General features: G+C 47.1%; 1 protein-coding gene across 4 annotated transcripts in view; it reads right to left on the bottom strand.

Moving 5' to 3' along the window:
* The window catches only part of PECAM1 (platelet and endothelial cell adhesion molecule 1), a 121,344-nt gene extending 108,326 nt beyond the window's left edge, over nt 1-13,018 (bottom strand). The window contains exons 1-2 of one of the 4 annotated variants that reach the window (XM_063960791.1): nt 12,802-13,018; nt 12,695-12,721 (exon numbers count right to left, since the gene is read on the bottom strand). In XM_063960791.1, coding sequence (XP_063816861.1) covers nt 12,695-12,721; nt 12,802-12,835 — 61 coding nt within the window. In that variant the 5' untranslated portion in view covers nt 12,836-13,018. Of the gene's footprint in view, nt 1-10,517; nt 10,664-12,694; nt 12,722-12,801 lie in introns of those variants that run through there. The other 3 variants (XM_063960788.1, XM_063960792.1, XM_063960789.1) reach the window with 3 other exon arrangements.
* Between the last annotated feature and the right edge of the window lie 2,435 nt (nt 13,019-15,453).

Genomic DNA, 15,453 nt, shown 5'->3' with positions numbered 1-15,453 from the left:
TTATGCAGCTCACCAAACCATTGCTTAGGGACATGTATGGGCAGGGTCTGCAGTAAGTATAAAACCCGGGGGAAAACATTCATTTTCACCACACTAGTACGCCCAAACCAAGATAAAATAAGATTTTACTCACCGGTAAATCTATTTCTCGTAGTCCGTAGTGGATGCTGGGAACTCCGTAAGGACCATGGGGAATAGACGGGCTCCGCAGGAGACTGGGCACTCTAAAAGAAAGATTAGGTACTATCTGGTGTGCACTGGCTCCTCCCTCTATGCCCCTCCTCCAGACCTCAGTTAGGATACTGTGCCCGGAAGAGCTGACACAATAAGGAAGGATTTTGAATCCCAGGTAAGACTCATACCAGCCACACCAATCACACCGTATAACTCGTGATACTATACCCAGTTAAGAGTATGAAATATAACTGAGCCTCTCAACAGATGGCTCAACAATAACCCTTTAGTTAGGCAATAACTATATACAAGTATTGCAGACAATCCGCACTTGGGATGGGTGCCCAGCATCCACTACGGACTACGAGAAATAGATTTACCGGTGAGTAAAATCTTATTTTCTCTGACGTCCTAGTGGATGCTGGGAACTCCGTAAGGACCATGGGGATTATACCAAAGCTCCCAAACGGGCGGGAGAGTGCGGATGACTCTGCAGCACCGAATGAGAGAACTCAAGGTCCTCCTCAGCCAGGGTATCAAATTTGTAGAATTTAGCAAACGTGTTTGCCCCTGACCAAGTTGCAGCTCGGCAAAGTTGTAAAGCCGAGACCCCTCGGGCAGCCGCCCAAGATGAGCCCACTTTCCTCGTGGAATGGGCTGTTACTGATTTAGGATGCGGCAATCCAGCCGCAGAATGCTCCAGCTGAATTGTGCTACAAATTCAGCGAGCAATAGTCTGCTTAGAAGCAGGAGCACCTATTTTGTTGGGTGCCTACAGGATAAAAAACGAGTCATTTTTCCTGACTCCAGCCGTCCTGGAAATATTAATTTTTAAGGCCCTGACTACGTCCAGTAACTTGGAATCTTCCAAGTCCCTAGTAGCCGCAGGCACTACAATAGTTTGGTTCAAGTGAAAAGCTGATACCACCTTAGGGAGAAACTGGGGACGAGTCCTCAATTCTGCCCTATCCATATGGAAAATCAGATAAGGGCTTTTACATGACAAAGCCGCCAATTCTGACACACGCCTGGCCGAAGCCAAGGCCAATAACATGACCACTTTCCACGTGAGATATTTCAAATCCACAGTTTTAAGTGGCTCAAACCAATGTGATTTTAAGAAACTCAACACCACGTTGAGATCCCAAGGTGCCACAGAAGGCACAAAAAAAAGGGCTGAATATGTAGCACTCCCTTTACAAATGTCTGAACTCCAGGCAGTGAAGCCAGTTCTTTCTGGAAGAAAATCGACAGAGCCGAAATCTGGACCTTAATGGAACCCAAATTTAGGCCCATAGTCACTCCTGACTGTAGGAAGTGCCGAAAACGACCCAGCTGAAATTCCTCTGTTGGGGCCTTCCTGGCCTCACACCACGCAACATATTTTCGCCAAATACGGTGATAATGGTTTGCGGTTACTTCTTTCCTGGCTTTTATCAGCGTAGGAATGACTTCCTCCGGAATGCCCTTTTGCTTTAGGATCCGGAATTCAACCGCCATGCCGTCCAACGCAGCCGCGGTAAGTCTTGGAACAGACAGGGCCCCTGCTGTAGCAGATCCTGTCTGAGCGGTAGAGGCCATGGGTCCTCTGATATTATTTCTTGAAGTTCTGGGTACCAAGCTCTTCTTGGCCCATCCGGAACCACGAGTATCGTTCTTACTCCTCGTTTTCTTATTATTCTCAGTACCTTTGGTATGAGAGGCAGAGGAGGGAATACATAAACCGACTGGTACACCCACGGTGTCACTAGAGCGTCCACAGCTATTGCCTGAGGGTCCCTTGACCTGGCGCAATATCTAGTTTTTTGTTTAGGCGGGACGCCATCATGTCCACCTGTGGCCTTTCCCAACGGTTTACCAACAGTTGGAAGACTTCTGGATGAAGTCCCCACTCTCCCGGGTGTCGGTCGTGTCTGCTGAGGAAGTCTGCTTCCCAGTTGTCCACTCCCGGAATGAACACTGCTGACAGTGCTAAGACGTGATTTTCCGCCCATCGGAGAATCCTTGTGGCTTCTGCCATCGCCATCCTGCTTCTTGTGCCGCCCTGTCGGTTTACATGGGCGACTGCCGTGATGTTGTCTGATTGGATCAGTACCGGCTGGTTTTGAAGCAGAGGCCTTGCTAGACTTAGTTCATTGTAAATGGCCCTCAGTTCCAGAATATTTATGTGTAGGGACGACTACTGACTTGACCAAAGTCCTCGCAAATTTCTTCCCTGTGTGACTGCCCCCCAGCCTCGAAGGCTGGCCTCCGTGGTTACCAGGACCCAGTCCTGTATGCCGAATCTGAGGCCCTCTTGAAGATGAGCACTCTGCAGCCACCACAGTAGAGATACCCTGGTCCTTGGAGACAGGGTTATCAGCCGATGCATCTGAAGATGCGATTCCGACCACTTGTCCAAGAGGTCCCACTGAAAGGTTCTTGCATGGAACCTGCCGAATGGAATTTTGCTTCGTAAGAAGCTACCATTTTTCCCAGGACTCGTGTGCAGTGATGCACCGATACCTGTTTTGGTTTCAGGAGGTCTCTGACTAGAGATGACAGCTCCTTGGCTTTCTCCTGCGGGAGAAACACTTTTTTCTGTTCTGTGTCCAGAACCATCCCCAGGAACAGCAGGCGTGTGGTAGGAACCAGCTGTGACTTTGGAATGTATAGAATCCATCCGTGCTGTTGTAGCACTTCCCGAGATAGTGCTATTCCGACCAACAACTGCTCCATGGACCTCGCCTTTATAAGGAGATCGTCCAAGTACGGGATAATAAAAAACTCCCTTTTTTCGAAGGAGTATCATCATTTCTGCCATTACCTTGGTAAAGACCCTCGGTGCCGTGGACAGTCCAAACGGCAGTGTTTGGAATTGGTAATGGCAATCCTGTACCACAAATCTGAGGTACTCCTGGTGAGGATGGTAAATGGGGACATGTAGGTAAGCATCCTTGATGTCCAGGGATACCATGTAATCCCCCTCCTCCAGGCTTGCAATAACCGCCCTGAGCGATTCCATCTTGAATTTGAATTTTTTTATGTATGTGTTCAAGGACTTCAAATTTAAAATGGGTCTCACCGAACCGTCCGGTTTCGGTACCACAAACAGTGTGGAATAGTAACCCCGTCCTTGTTGAAGTAGGGGCACCTTGACTATCACCTGCTGGGAATACAGCTTGTGAATTGCCTCTAGCACAGCCTCCCTGCCTGAGGGAGTTGTCGGCAAGGCAGATTTGAGGAAACGGCGGGGGGGAGACGCCTCGAATTCCAGCCTGTACCCCTGAGATACTACTTGAAGGATCCAGGGATCCACCTGTGAGCGAGCCCACTGATCGCTGAAATTTTTGAGGCGGCCCCCCACCGTACCTGGCTACGCCTGTGGAGCCCCCGCGTCAAGCGGTGGACTCAGAGGAAGCGGGGGAAGAATTTTGATTCTGGGAACTGGCTGACTGGTGCAGCTTTTTCCCTCTTCCCTCGTCTCTGTGCAGAAAGGAAGCGCCGTTGACCCGCTTGCTTTTATGAAGTCGAAAGGACTATACCTGATAATACAGTGCTTTCTTAGGCTGTGAGGAAACCTGAGGTAAAAAATTTTCTTCCCAGCTGTTGCTGTGGATACGAGGTCCCAGAGACCATCCCCAAACAATTCCTCACCCTTATAAGGCTCTATGTGCCCTTTAAAGTCAGCATCACCTGTCCAGTGTCGGGTCTCTAATACCCTCCTGACAGAATGGACATTTCATTAATTCTGGATGCCAGCCGGCAAAATATCCCTTTGTGCATCCCTCATATATAAGACGACGTCTTATGTTCGCAAAATAGGATCCCTGTTTGACAGGGTTACAGACCACGCTGCAGCAGCACTATCTGCAGGTCTCAGTCTAGTACCTGAGTGTGTAAATACAGACTTCAGGATAGCCTCCTGCTTTTTATCAGCAGGTACCTTCAAAGTGGCCGTATCCTAAGACGGCAGTGCCACCTTTTTTGACAAACGTGTGAGCGCCTTATCCACCCTAGGGGATATCTCCCAGCGTAACTTATCCTCTGGCGGGAAAAGGTACGCCATCAGTAACTTTTTAGAAATTACCAGTTTCTTATCGGGGGAACCCACGCTTTTTCACACTTCATTCACTCATTTGATGGGGGAACAAAACACTGCCTGCTTTTTCTCCCCAAACATAAAACCCTTTTTTAGTGGTACTTGGGTTAATGTCAGAAATGTGTAACACATTTTTTATTGCCGGGATCATGTAACGGATGTTCCTAGTGGATTGTGTATATGTCTCAACCTCGTCGACACTGGAGTCAGACTCCGTGTCGACATCTGTGTCTGCCATCTGAAGGAGCGGGTGTTTTTGAGCCCCTGATGGCCTTTGAGACGCCTGGGCAGGCGCGGGCTGAGAAGCCGGCTGTCCCATAGCTGTTACGTCATCCAGCCTTTTATGTAAGGAGTTGACACTGTCGGTTAATACCTTCCACCTATCCATCCACTCTGGTGTCGGCCCACAGGGGGCGACATCCCATTTATCGGCATCTGCTCCGCCTCCACATAAGCCTCCTCATCAAACATGTCGACACAGCCGTACCGACACACCGCGCACACACAGGGAATGCTCTGACTGAGGACAGGACCCCACACAGCCCTTTGGGGAGACAGAGAGAGAGTATGCCAGCACACACCAGAGCGCTATATAATGTAGGGATAAACACTATCACTGAGTGAATTTTCCCCAATAGCTGCTTGTATAAACAATATTGCGCCTAAATTTAGTGCCCCCCCCTCTCTTTTTAACCCTTTGAGCCTGAAAACTACAGGGGAGAGCCTGGGGAGCTGTCTTCCAGCTACACTGTGAAGAGAAAATGGCGCCAGTGTGCCGAGGGAGATAGCTCCGCCCCTTTTTCGCGGACTTTTCTCCCGTTTTTCTATGGATTCTGGCAGGGGTAATTATCACATATATAGCCTCTGGGGCTATATATTGTGATTATTTTGCCAGCCAAGGTGTTTTTATTGCTGCTCAGGCCCCCCCCCCCAGCGCCCTGCACCCTCAGTGACCGGAGTGTGAAGTGTGTATGAGGAGCAATGGCGCACAGCTGCAGTGCTGTGCACTACCTTGGTGAAGACTGAAGTCTTCTGCCGCCGATTTTCCGGACCATCTTCATGCTTCTGGCTCTGTAAGGGGGACGGCGGCGCGGCTTCGGGAACGAACACCAAGGACGGGTCCTGCGGTCGATCCCTCTGGAGCTAATGGTGTCCAGTAGCCTAAGAAGCCCAAGCTAGCTGCAAGCAGGTAGGTTCGCTTCTTCTCCCCTTAGTCCCTCGTTGCAGTGAGCCTGTTGCCAGCAGGTCTCACTGTAAAATAAAAAAACTAACATATACTTTCTTTCTAGGAGCTCAGGAGAGCCCCTAGTGTGCATCCAGCTCGGCTGGGCACAGAAATCTAACTGAGGTCTGGAGGAGGGGCATAGAGGGAGGAGCCAGTGCACACCAGATAGTACCTAATCTTTCTTTTAGAGTGCCCAGTCTCCTGCGGAGCCCGTCTATTCCCCATGGTCCTTACGGAGTTCCCAGCATCCACTAGGACGTCAGAGAAAGTCTTATTTGTCCAGTTCCCCAATTCCAATCGCAGTGTCTGGAGTAGGAGTTTAAAATTATTAGCAAACAACTTGGAGAGGTTCATATCAAGAACAACCCCAAGGTATTTGAGACTAGAAGCATGCCATGCAAATGCAAATGATTGTTGCAGCACGGCTATAGAAAGGGAGGGAGCTGTTAGGTTAACCGCAACAGACTTCGAATAGTTAACCTTGAAGTTAGATAAAGTACCAAATCTTTGGAATTCTGCCAATAGGTTAGGGATGGAGATGACCGGGTTGGAGAGAACTGCCAGAAGGTCATCGGCGAATAAGGCCAGTTTGTAATCTACACCCTTAATCTGAAGACCCGTCACACTGGGACTGGCCCTAATAGCGCGCGCCAAGGCCTCCATACAGAGGACGAAGATTAATGGGGATAGAGGACAGCCTTGTCTCGTGCCATTGCCAATCCTCACTGGTTCAGATAAAACACCATTAACCCTGATCTGAGCTGAGGGAAGGTGGTAAAGAGACAATATTCTATGTAGGCATCCGGGACCCAAGACCAAATGTTTCAGGACGCCCTGCATAAACAGCCAGTCCACCCTGACAAAAGCCTTTTCGGCATCAGTAGAGAGAAGGATAACTGGGACAGGACCACTGGTGGCCAGATGTATCAGATCTATGACCTTAGTAGTATTGTCCCGAGCTTCCCTTCCTAGGACAAAGCCCACCTGATCCGAATGCATGACGTTAGGGAGAAGAGACTTGAGCCGATTAGCAAGGAGTTTAGCAAATAATTTAATATCTACGTTAAGTAATGATATTGGGCGATAACTGGAGCACTGGGCGGGGTCCTTGCCTACCTTATGAATAATGGTAATATGTGCCTCGAGGGCTTGAGGGGAAAAAAAACGATCACCTGTGACCGTATTAAAGGCCAGAAGCATTTTAGGGAGTAAGAGAGCCTGGAATGACTTATAGTAGGTAACAGAAAAACAGTCAGGGCTCGGGCTTTTCCCAGATGGTGTCGACTGAAGGGCCCTCTCCAGCTCAGTCAGGGAAAAAGGAGAATCCAACCACGACTTATCCTCTTCAGTGAGCGTAGGAAAGCCCACGTCACGTAGATACTGAGCAACATCATCCTGAAAGGAAATAATCTCCTCCGGGGATTTAGGGTCACGAAAATTGTACAGCTTTGTATAATAAGAATGAAATGTATTGGCAATATCTCTGGAAAGTGTGTGAGTCCCACCCACAGGGTCCTTAATAGTCTGTATATATATATATATATATAAGTACTTGCCTGGCTTATTACCCCACTGGAAAAATCGATTCCTACATAAAAAAAAAGTCCTGCCTAACAGTGTCATAGAGAAGTTCATTCAGAGCTGCTCTGGTAGCGGTCAAGTCATCGAGAAGCTGGGCAGAAGGGAGTGTCTTATGAGAGGTCTCTAAAGATTGAAGCCTCTGCAAGAGAGCTAGCTTTTGCTTAGTCTTCTCCTTCTTCAACATTGAGGCCAGTGAATCAATTTGCCCCGGAGCACACATTTATGGGCTTCCCAGACCGTCGACTGGAGATCTCAGGCGTTTCATTAGTAGAAAAATATTCATGAAGAGCTGATTCCAGCTGAGATCTACAGCGAGGGTCGGTCAGAATTTGTTAGTTCAAACGTCATATGCATTGCTTAGAAAAAGGGTACGAGGTCAACAGTGTTAAGGAGACAGGGGAGTGGTCCGACCATGTAGCAATACCAATGTCAGAATGCTGAAGAAGGTGAAGAAATCTATGTGGTAAGAACAGGTAATCTATTCTAGAGTAAACATCATGTGGCCGAGAGTAAAACGTGCAGTTTCTGTCAGTCGGGTGTTGGGAGTCTCCAGGTATCGACCAGCTGGTGCTCATGGAGGGAGCGCCTCACTTGCCACTTAAAGGAGCGTCTAGTAGAGAGACCCGAGACGTCAATCTCTGGTTGAACACTCAAGTTCAGGTCCCCACCAAAGACAGGGATACCGAGTATCAGAGGTTCCACCTGGTTGAGGACCTTAGCCAAGAAAGTTTAACGGGTATATATAGTCTGTCAATTGTTTTTAGGAGCTACCTGATCTACTGGGTTTACTGTTGGGTTTCTGTGGACCTATCTCGCTGCCTGCATTTTCAGAGGATACTGTGGTTTGTGCTGGACAGAGTTAAAGACAGAATAAATGGAAGTAGAGAATGCTTTCCAGCTTCCTCTCCCTACAGTAAGCGTGCAATCAATTTCATTGTCTAGTTTCATGGTATTTTCAAAGTATAAGAATAAGAGTACTGAACAATTGTGTTGAAGGGTAGGGTTATTGCGCTGAGAATCAGTAACTTCACATTTAAACACTGCACAATACTCTTCAGAAAACCTCCCATCCTGTCTCAAAGAGTACATAATAGTTCTGTGATGACGTATCTGCCTGGGTTAATGTACAGACATCCCAGGGTCTCAATGTATGAATGTGCAACAGATGTCCCATAGCCTCAATAGATTTGTAACTGTCTGAAAACCTCTCCAGAAGGTCCAGGAGATTCTCCAGCAGGGATTTAACATGACAAACAACACTTTCTAGAATAGAACCACTAGCAAGGATCAAATTTGGTCTGTGACAATCTAAGTCAAACTGGGGTTTATGACAAAACTGCAAATAGCCCATTTTGAGGCAGCAGTCTCCAGAGACACTGATAAATCAGCCGCTACAGTCATTGTCTTTGCCTTTAGCAGCCCCCTTTACCATAGAATGTAATGTGTTCCTCAGTACTTGGTTTGCTCCTCTTAACATAAAAGGTTAAAAGAGATAAATCAGACTGGGCCCATACTGATCTGCCTTTTGGCCAGGCCACCTATGACAACACAATCTATGTCTCTGCCTGGTGGCCCTGTCAAGCTGTGAAGCATGCACAAAATGCTCCCTGAGACATCCCATTCCCTGGTGAAAGTCTTGAGCTCACCACTCATGAAATACATGGCATGGTTAGTAAATAGCTTGTGTGGTATACCATGCATAGAAAAGTGTCTTTTCATTTTGTTAAGGGCAGCATTTTGTAATAATAATAGAAAAATGTGGGGAACATTTTGAGCATGCCTCCCAACCCAAACTGGTAACCAGTGAGGAGGGCATGTTTCCATTTTGAAGTTCATAATTTAAGACGTGATGTATTGCTACAACTACTGTACATTACCTATAGATACATCACATATAAAGTTTTGCCCTTAAACATTAAACTATGCCCTCCTCACTGATTACGTGCAGGGTGCTAGAATGAACACTATGTACAACCCAAATAGTTACTTTGTATGATTGAAAATTTCAATTATATTCCAGCTTTTTATTCCATAAAACGTATGCACCAAAGCACAGCAAACTATTACAGGGACTTTAGTATCAAGTCATCATACTAATTGGTTGATGGAATGAACTCATAGTACTCCTATAACCTATACTAAAATATGACTTTATTTGCGATTGTTAAAAGTCATTGTGGTGTGACATGATTGGTTAAGGCAGTGGTTCCCAAACTTTTTTGAATCATGGTGCCCTAGAGTATTGGAATTTTTTTCACTGCACCGCTAGGCCACCAATCCAGGGCAACCCTGCAAGTGCCCCAAGGCACCCCAAGGAGCCACAAAACAAAGTTTTGGGACCAATGGGTTAAGGTATTATCTCTAAAAAGTGCATTTTACAAGCCTTAAGCAATCATCTGTAAGATGCTTGCACATTTTAAACAACTCCTCATAATTCTCACCTCTAAATCCCTCTGTATGACATCTTTACATCACAACCAAGCATCATTTCCAGCTTGCTAGGAGATGTGGGACCATAGGAGTTGTAAGTAATCTACTTGGGTCTGTATTATGAAATCTGAGGTCTGCACTGCAGAAGCTATGGGACCATAAAACAGCTTAGGCAATCCCAACATTTATATGCAAGTACATTTGAAGCAAGTGCAGATGATACACATTAAAAATCTTTATCTAAATAAAGAAATATCTTCTCTCTGCAAAGTCAAAGGGGATTTTTATTCTCTGTCACTTTCTCCTGCACACCCTTCACTTCATTGACCTTTGTAGGATCATTATGTCCTAATTGTACCTCTAGCTCCACATTCCTGCCTCTCCCATTATCTGTTGTGTTCCCACAACATTCTGTCCTTGGCCCTCTTCTACAGCTCCTTTCTGAGTGATCTAATACATCTTTGGTCTCTAATACCACCTCTATGCTGATGACACACAGGGGTTAATTTACTAAGATGGGAGTTATATTTAAGATGGGATGTTGCCCATAGTAACCAATCAGATTTTACTTCTAATTTATCTAGCACCTTCTAGAAGATAATACCTGGAATCTGATTGGTTGCTATGGGCAACATCCCATCTTAAATAGAACTCCCATCTTAGTAAATTTACCCCACAAGCTCTCCTATCTAACATCTTACTTCTATACTGTCCCGCTGTCACTCCTAATGGATGTCCCATTATTACCTAAATCTCAACATAACTAAAACCGGGTTCATCCCTCTCTATATAGTCTCTAAAATTTCCCACAACTCTTATGTCTGCTGCTTGGGACACATCCTTTGACCACCCTCTCCTTCACCTCCCACATCCAGACCCTCTTTCAAACTTGTCACTTCCAACTTCAAAAAAAATTGGCAATATTAGACCCTACCTCACACGTGTTGCTACCAAAGTTCTTAACCACACTCTTATTATTTCCCGTCTTGACCACTGCAACATTCTCATTTCTGGTCTTTGTCTTACCCATTATCCATTCTTCAATCCATCCTAACCATTGTGGCAAGACTTTCTCTCTCCTGTTGTTCCACCTCTGCTTCCCAACTCTGGGGGATCATTCAGATCTGATCGCTGCTGTGCATTTTCGCACAGCGGGCGATCAGATCCTAACTGTGCATACATATGCACCGCAATGCATAGGCACGTCGGACAACTGCAACAGGCATCGCCAGCCAGCGACGGGATGGTGCAAAAAAGCCGATCGCACGGGCGTTCGCAAGGTCATTGACAGGAAGAGGCCGTTAGTGGGTGGCAACTGACTGTTTACAGGGAGCGTCTGGAAAAACGCAGACGGACTCAAGCGTTTTCAGGGGGGGATGTCTGACGTCAGCTCCGGCCCCGATCAGCAGGAATCAATCGCACTGGAAGAGTAAGTCCAGCTCTGCTACACATGCGATCGTTCACTTGCACGGCGAAAATACACTCCCCCTGTAGGCGACGACTATCTGAACGCAGGACAGCTAAAAACGCAGCCCAGCGATCAGATCTGAATGACCTCCTCTATTAACCTTTGCCAAGGCTGTCCCTTCTCTACTGTATTCAATAAAAATGCCTAACTTTCCCTTACAAAGCTCTCAACAACAACACCCCACCACACGTCTCTCTCCATATTTCCTCCCTCAATGACTTGTGCTTCAACTTCAAATTGTTCATTACATGACACATCCGCTTCCAAGACTTCTCCTGTGCCTCTCCCCACCATTCACCTTTCCACCAGTCTTAAATGTTTTAAACACTCCTTATAGACTTTACCAGTTCATTATAGCATGACCTCCATCTTCAATTACCCAGGATCTGTATGCTTACATTCTCACTCAGTTTCACACCCCTAAGTCTCAGCCATACCTTTTCCCATTAGATTGTAAACTTTCACGAGCAGGATGTTCTCACCTCCTTTATGTTGTATTTTCCCATATCATCTACCTTTGTCCCTAGATCTTTTCCTGCATGTTCATTACAACACTTGTCATATACCTTGCCTTTTATGTCTTATGTTTTATGCTTCTTGACATATCACCCAACTTTCTGTGCATGGGAATAATACACAAATTTAATATACCATGATAACAGTACACGAACATACAACGATGCAGAGGGTGAGAGGACCACAATTACTATTATCTACACATATATTCTGCAGTACTTACTAATCGGAAGTTTCTATTGAGGCATATGAGTCAGTACCCTGTGTAAATGCCATAATTATACTCCCAAAATCATGAGAGTACCATCCGTTTATATTTTTGTGTCCATCCCGATCTCATAAATTCACAAATGAAATAATCTGTGACATACCATAAGAAGATCACTTGTCGGCAATAACAGAATAAAGCATATTACTGAGCTATATACAAAAAGATCTGGACAGTCGACTCTTTTCACTTGGTGCTATGTAATTTAACTAACTAAAGAGGATATCAATCTGCAAGTCAATAAAGCTAGCAAAGCATTAAAAGAAAAAAAGTAGCAAAAATTGATTTAAAAAAATCTCTGCGCTAATATCATCTCCAGAGGACATAATAAATAAATGAATTTAAAAAGCATGTAACCGCTTCTTATTGAGTGACGGCATTACTGAGCTAAGTAAAATCAAAGGAACAATCACAAAATTATAACATCACCCTCTAAACCAATGTATCCCCAGTAAGGTCCCCTGGGACCCCTAACTGCATGTTTTCCAGATCTCCAGTTGGTGCACAGATGTGTCCATTACTGGCTGACCATTTTAAAATATCCACAAGTTGAGCTAATGATTTCACTTGTGATATTGAGGAGATCTGTAAAACATGCACTGTTAGGTGTCCCTGAGGACTGACATTGGGAAAGACTGCTGTAAACTAAATGGCTAACAAGTAAACGGGTAAAATGTTTAGAAATATAATGACAATGCTCATGAGATTCAGTGAAACATGGAGAGCTTTACTTGCAAGAGCCTACAATCTAAAGAAATGAATGACAAGACACAGGTGTTAGCTCAGTAGAACAGCAGAACAGTTCAATCAATCATAATGTATATTAACATTCTAGCCCAAACTACGTATACGTATAGAGAGAGCACCCTTCCCTTTCCGCCTCACCACCTGTATAAAGGCTGCTCACAAAATGCTAATCCAGGATGCAAGAAAAATAATTTGTGTACTCACCGAAAGGCTGACCGTTGATGGACCCAACTGATAAAGTAAAACAAAAATTGGTTACTTTTCAGAAACTATAGTTTCAACTGTTTATAATAGTATAGTACAATACTTACATCCTAATGTGAGCAAACCTAAAAATAAATACATCTCGACATTGGGAAAAAAACTCTTGCCCACAATCCAGAACAAAAAACCCCCCCACGAAAGGCAATCCACGGAGTAACACTGTCCACAATGTTAGCAATAGATCCCTGTATTGCAAATGCAGTGGCTAGTGCAAATGAGCTAATCAGTTCCCCAGTGCAGGTCTGGGAATACAAAACAATATGTGAATATCTTTGCTCACAGGCAGACTCACAGGAAATTGTGGATATGACATATTTCCTCAACCGACTCTTCCTGCCTCAGTCCTTAAGATTTGCTCTTAAACAATGTGATAATGGTATTACTGCTACCGGAGGGGATGTGCGCCTTGATTAAATATAATGAGGACATTGGAATATTCTGTAGAGCAGTGATTTTCAACCTTTTTTTACGTGCGGCACACCGAATTCCCAAGGCACACCATCAGTTCCCCACAGAAAAAAAACAAAAAAACCCCCCCACACATTGGCCCTCACAGTAAACAAAAAATTCCACGCATACATTGGCCTACACAGAAAAAACAATCACATTGCTACCCACATAAATCATGTTGCTCCCCAGGGGCGTCAGAACGTTTTTAGGTTGGGGGGGGGGGGGAAAGATATAATCTAATTTTGGCGCTCCTAAATTGCTGAATCGCTGCAGGCCAGATCCACCTGAAATACATTGAGAAGGCCAGATCCACACTAAGGGGGTCATTCAGATCTGATCGCTGCTGTATGTTTTCGCACAGTGGGCAATCAGGTATTAACTGCGCACGCGCATTGGACAGCAACAAAGGGCATCTCTGGTCAGCGAGGGGATGATGCGAAAAATCAGTTGGCACGGGCATTTGCAAGGTGATTGACAGGAAGAAGCCATTTGTGGGTGGTAACTGACCGTTTACTGGGAGTGTCCGGAAAATCGCAGGTGTCCCCAAGCGTTTTTAAGGAGAGTGTCTGATGTCAGCTCCGGCCCCAATCAGCCTGATGTGATCGCACTGTAGGATTAAGTCCTGGGCTGCGCAGAGACTGCACAAAGTTGATTTTAGCAGCTCAGCGTATACATAGGATTGCACACTTGCACGGCAAATATACACTACCGCTGGAGGTGGCGACTATTTGAACACAAAACAGTAAATTTAGCATCTCAGCTCTCCCATGCCACTCTAGTTTCCCACCACATGCCCCATGTAGCAGGGAGAGAGTAGGTCAAGCACTAGCAGTGACCAGTGCAGTGCTGGCGTCAAGGTGACTGATAGTAGTGGCCGTGGGAGTTACAGGGAGGGTGAGGGCAGGGATGCTGAGGGGGAGTTTCAGGGAGGGTGAGGGCAGGGATGCTGAGGGGGAGTTACAGGGAGGGTGAGGGCAGGGATGCTGAGGGGGAGTTTCAGGGAGGGTGAGGGCAGGGATGCTGAGGGGGAGTTACAGGGAGGGTGAGGGCAGGGTTGCTGAGGGGGGAGATACAGGGAAGGTGAGGGCTGGGATGCTGAGGGGGGAGTTAGAGGGAGAGTGAGTGCACACTGAGGGGGGAGCTACATGAAGGGTGAGGGCAGGGACGCTGACGGGGAGTTTCATGGCTGGTGAGGGCAGGGACACTAAAGGGGAGTTACATGGAGGGTGAGGGCATGGGCACTGACAGGTAGTCACAGGGAGGGTGAGGAGCAATGAGGGGAGAGTTACAGGGAAGGTGATGGCTGGGATGCTGAGGGGGGAGATACAGGGAAGGTGAGGGCTGGGATGCTGAGGGGGGAGTTAGAGGGAGAGTGAGTGCACACTGAGGGGGGAGCTACATGAAGGGTGAAGGCAGGGACGCTGATGGGGAGTTTCATGGCTGGTGAGGGCAGGGACACTGAAGGGGAGTTACATGGAGGGTGAGGGCTTGGGCACTGACAGGGAGGGTGAGGAGCAATGAGGGGGGCGTTACAGGAAGGGTGATGGCTGGGAAGCTGAGGGGGGAGTTACAGGGAGGGTGAGGGCTGGGAAGCTGAGGGAGGAGTTACAGGGAGGGTGAGGGCTGAGACGCTGAGGGGGGAGTTACAGGGAGGGTGAGGGCTGGGACGCTGAGGGGGGAGATACAGGGATGGTGAGGGCAGGGACGCTGAGGGGGAGATACAGGGATGGTGAGGGCTGGGAAGCTGAGGGGGGAGTTACAGGGAGGGTGAGGGCTGGGAAGCTGAGGGGGGAGTTACAGGGAGGGTGAGAGCTGGGAAGCTGAGGGAGGAGTTACAGGGAGGGTGAGGGCTGGGAAGCTGAGGGAGGAGTTACAGGGAGGGTGAGGGCTGGGACGCTGAGGGGGGAGTTACAGGGAGGGTGAGGGCTGGGACGCTGAGGGGGGAGTTACAGGGAGGGTAAGAGTAGGGATGCTGAGGGGGGAGTTAGAAGGAGGGCGAGTGCACACTGAGGGGGGAGCTACATGGAGGGTGAGGGCAGGGACTCTGACGGGGAGTTACATGGCGGGTGACTGCAGGTACACTGACGGGGAGTTACATGGCGGGTGAGGGCAGGGACACTGACAAAGAATTACAGGGAGGGTGAGGACAAGGACGGACACTGACGGGGAGTTACAGGGAGGGTGAGGGCATGGGCACTGATGGGGTGCTAAAGGGAGGGTGAGGGCAGGGGCACTGAGGGTGGACTTAC

Source organism: Pseudophryne corroboree, chromosome 3 (assembly GCF_028390025.1).
Source record: "Pseudophryne corroboree isolate aPseCor3 chromosome 3, aPseCor3.hap2, whole genome shotgun sequence".
Taxonomy (NCBI): Eukaryota; Metazoa; Chordata; class Amphibia; order Anura; family Myobatrachidae; genus Pseudophryne; species Pseudophryne corroboree.
The sequence above is the reverse complement of the archived record's forward strand: the minus strand, read 5'-3'. Positions and strand labels throughout refer to the sequence as shown.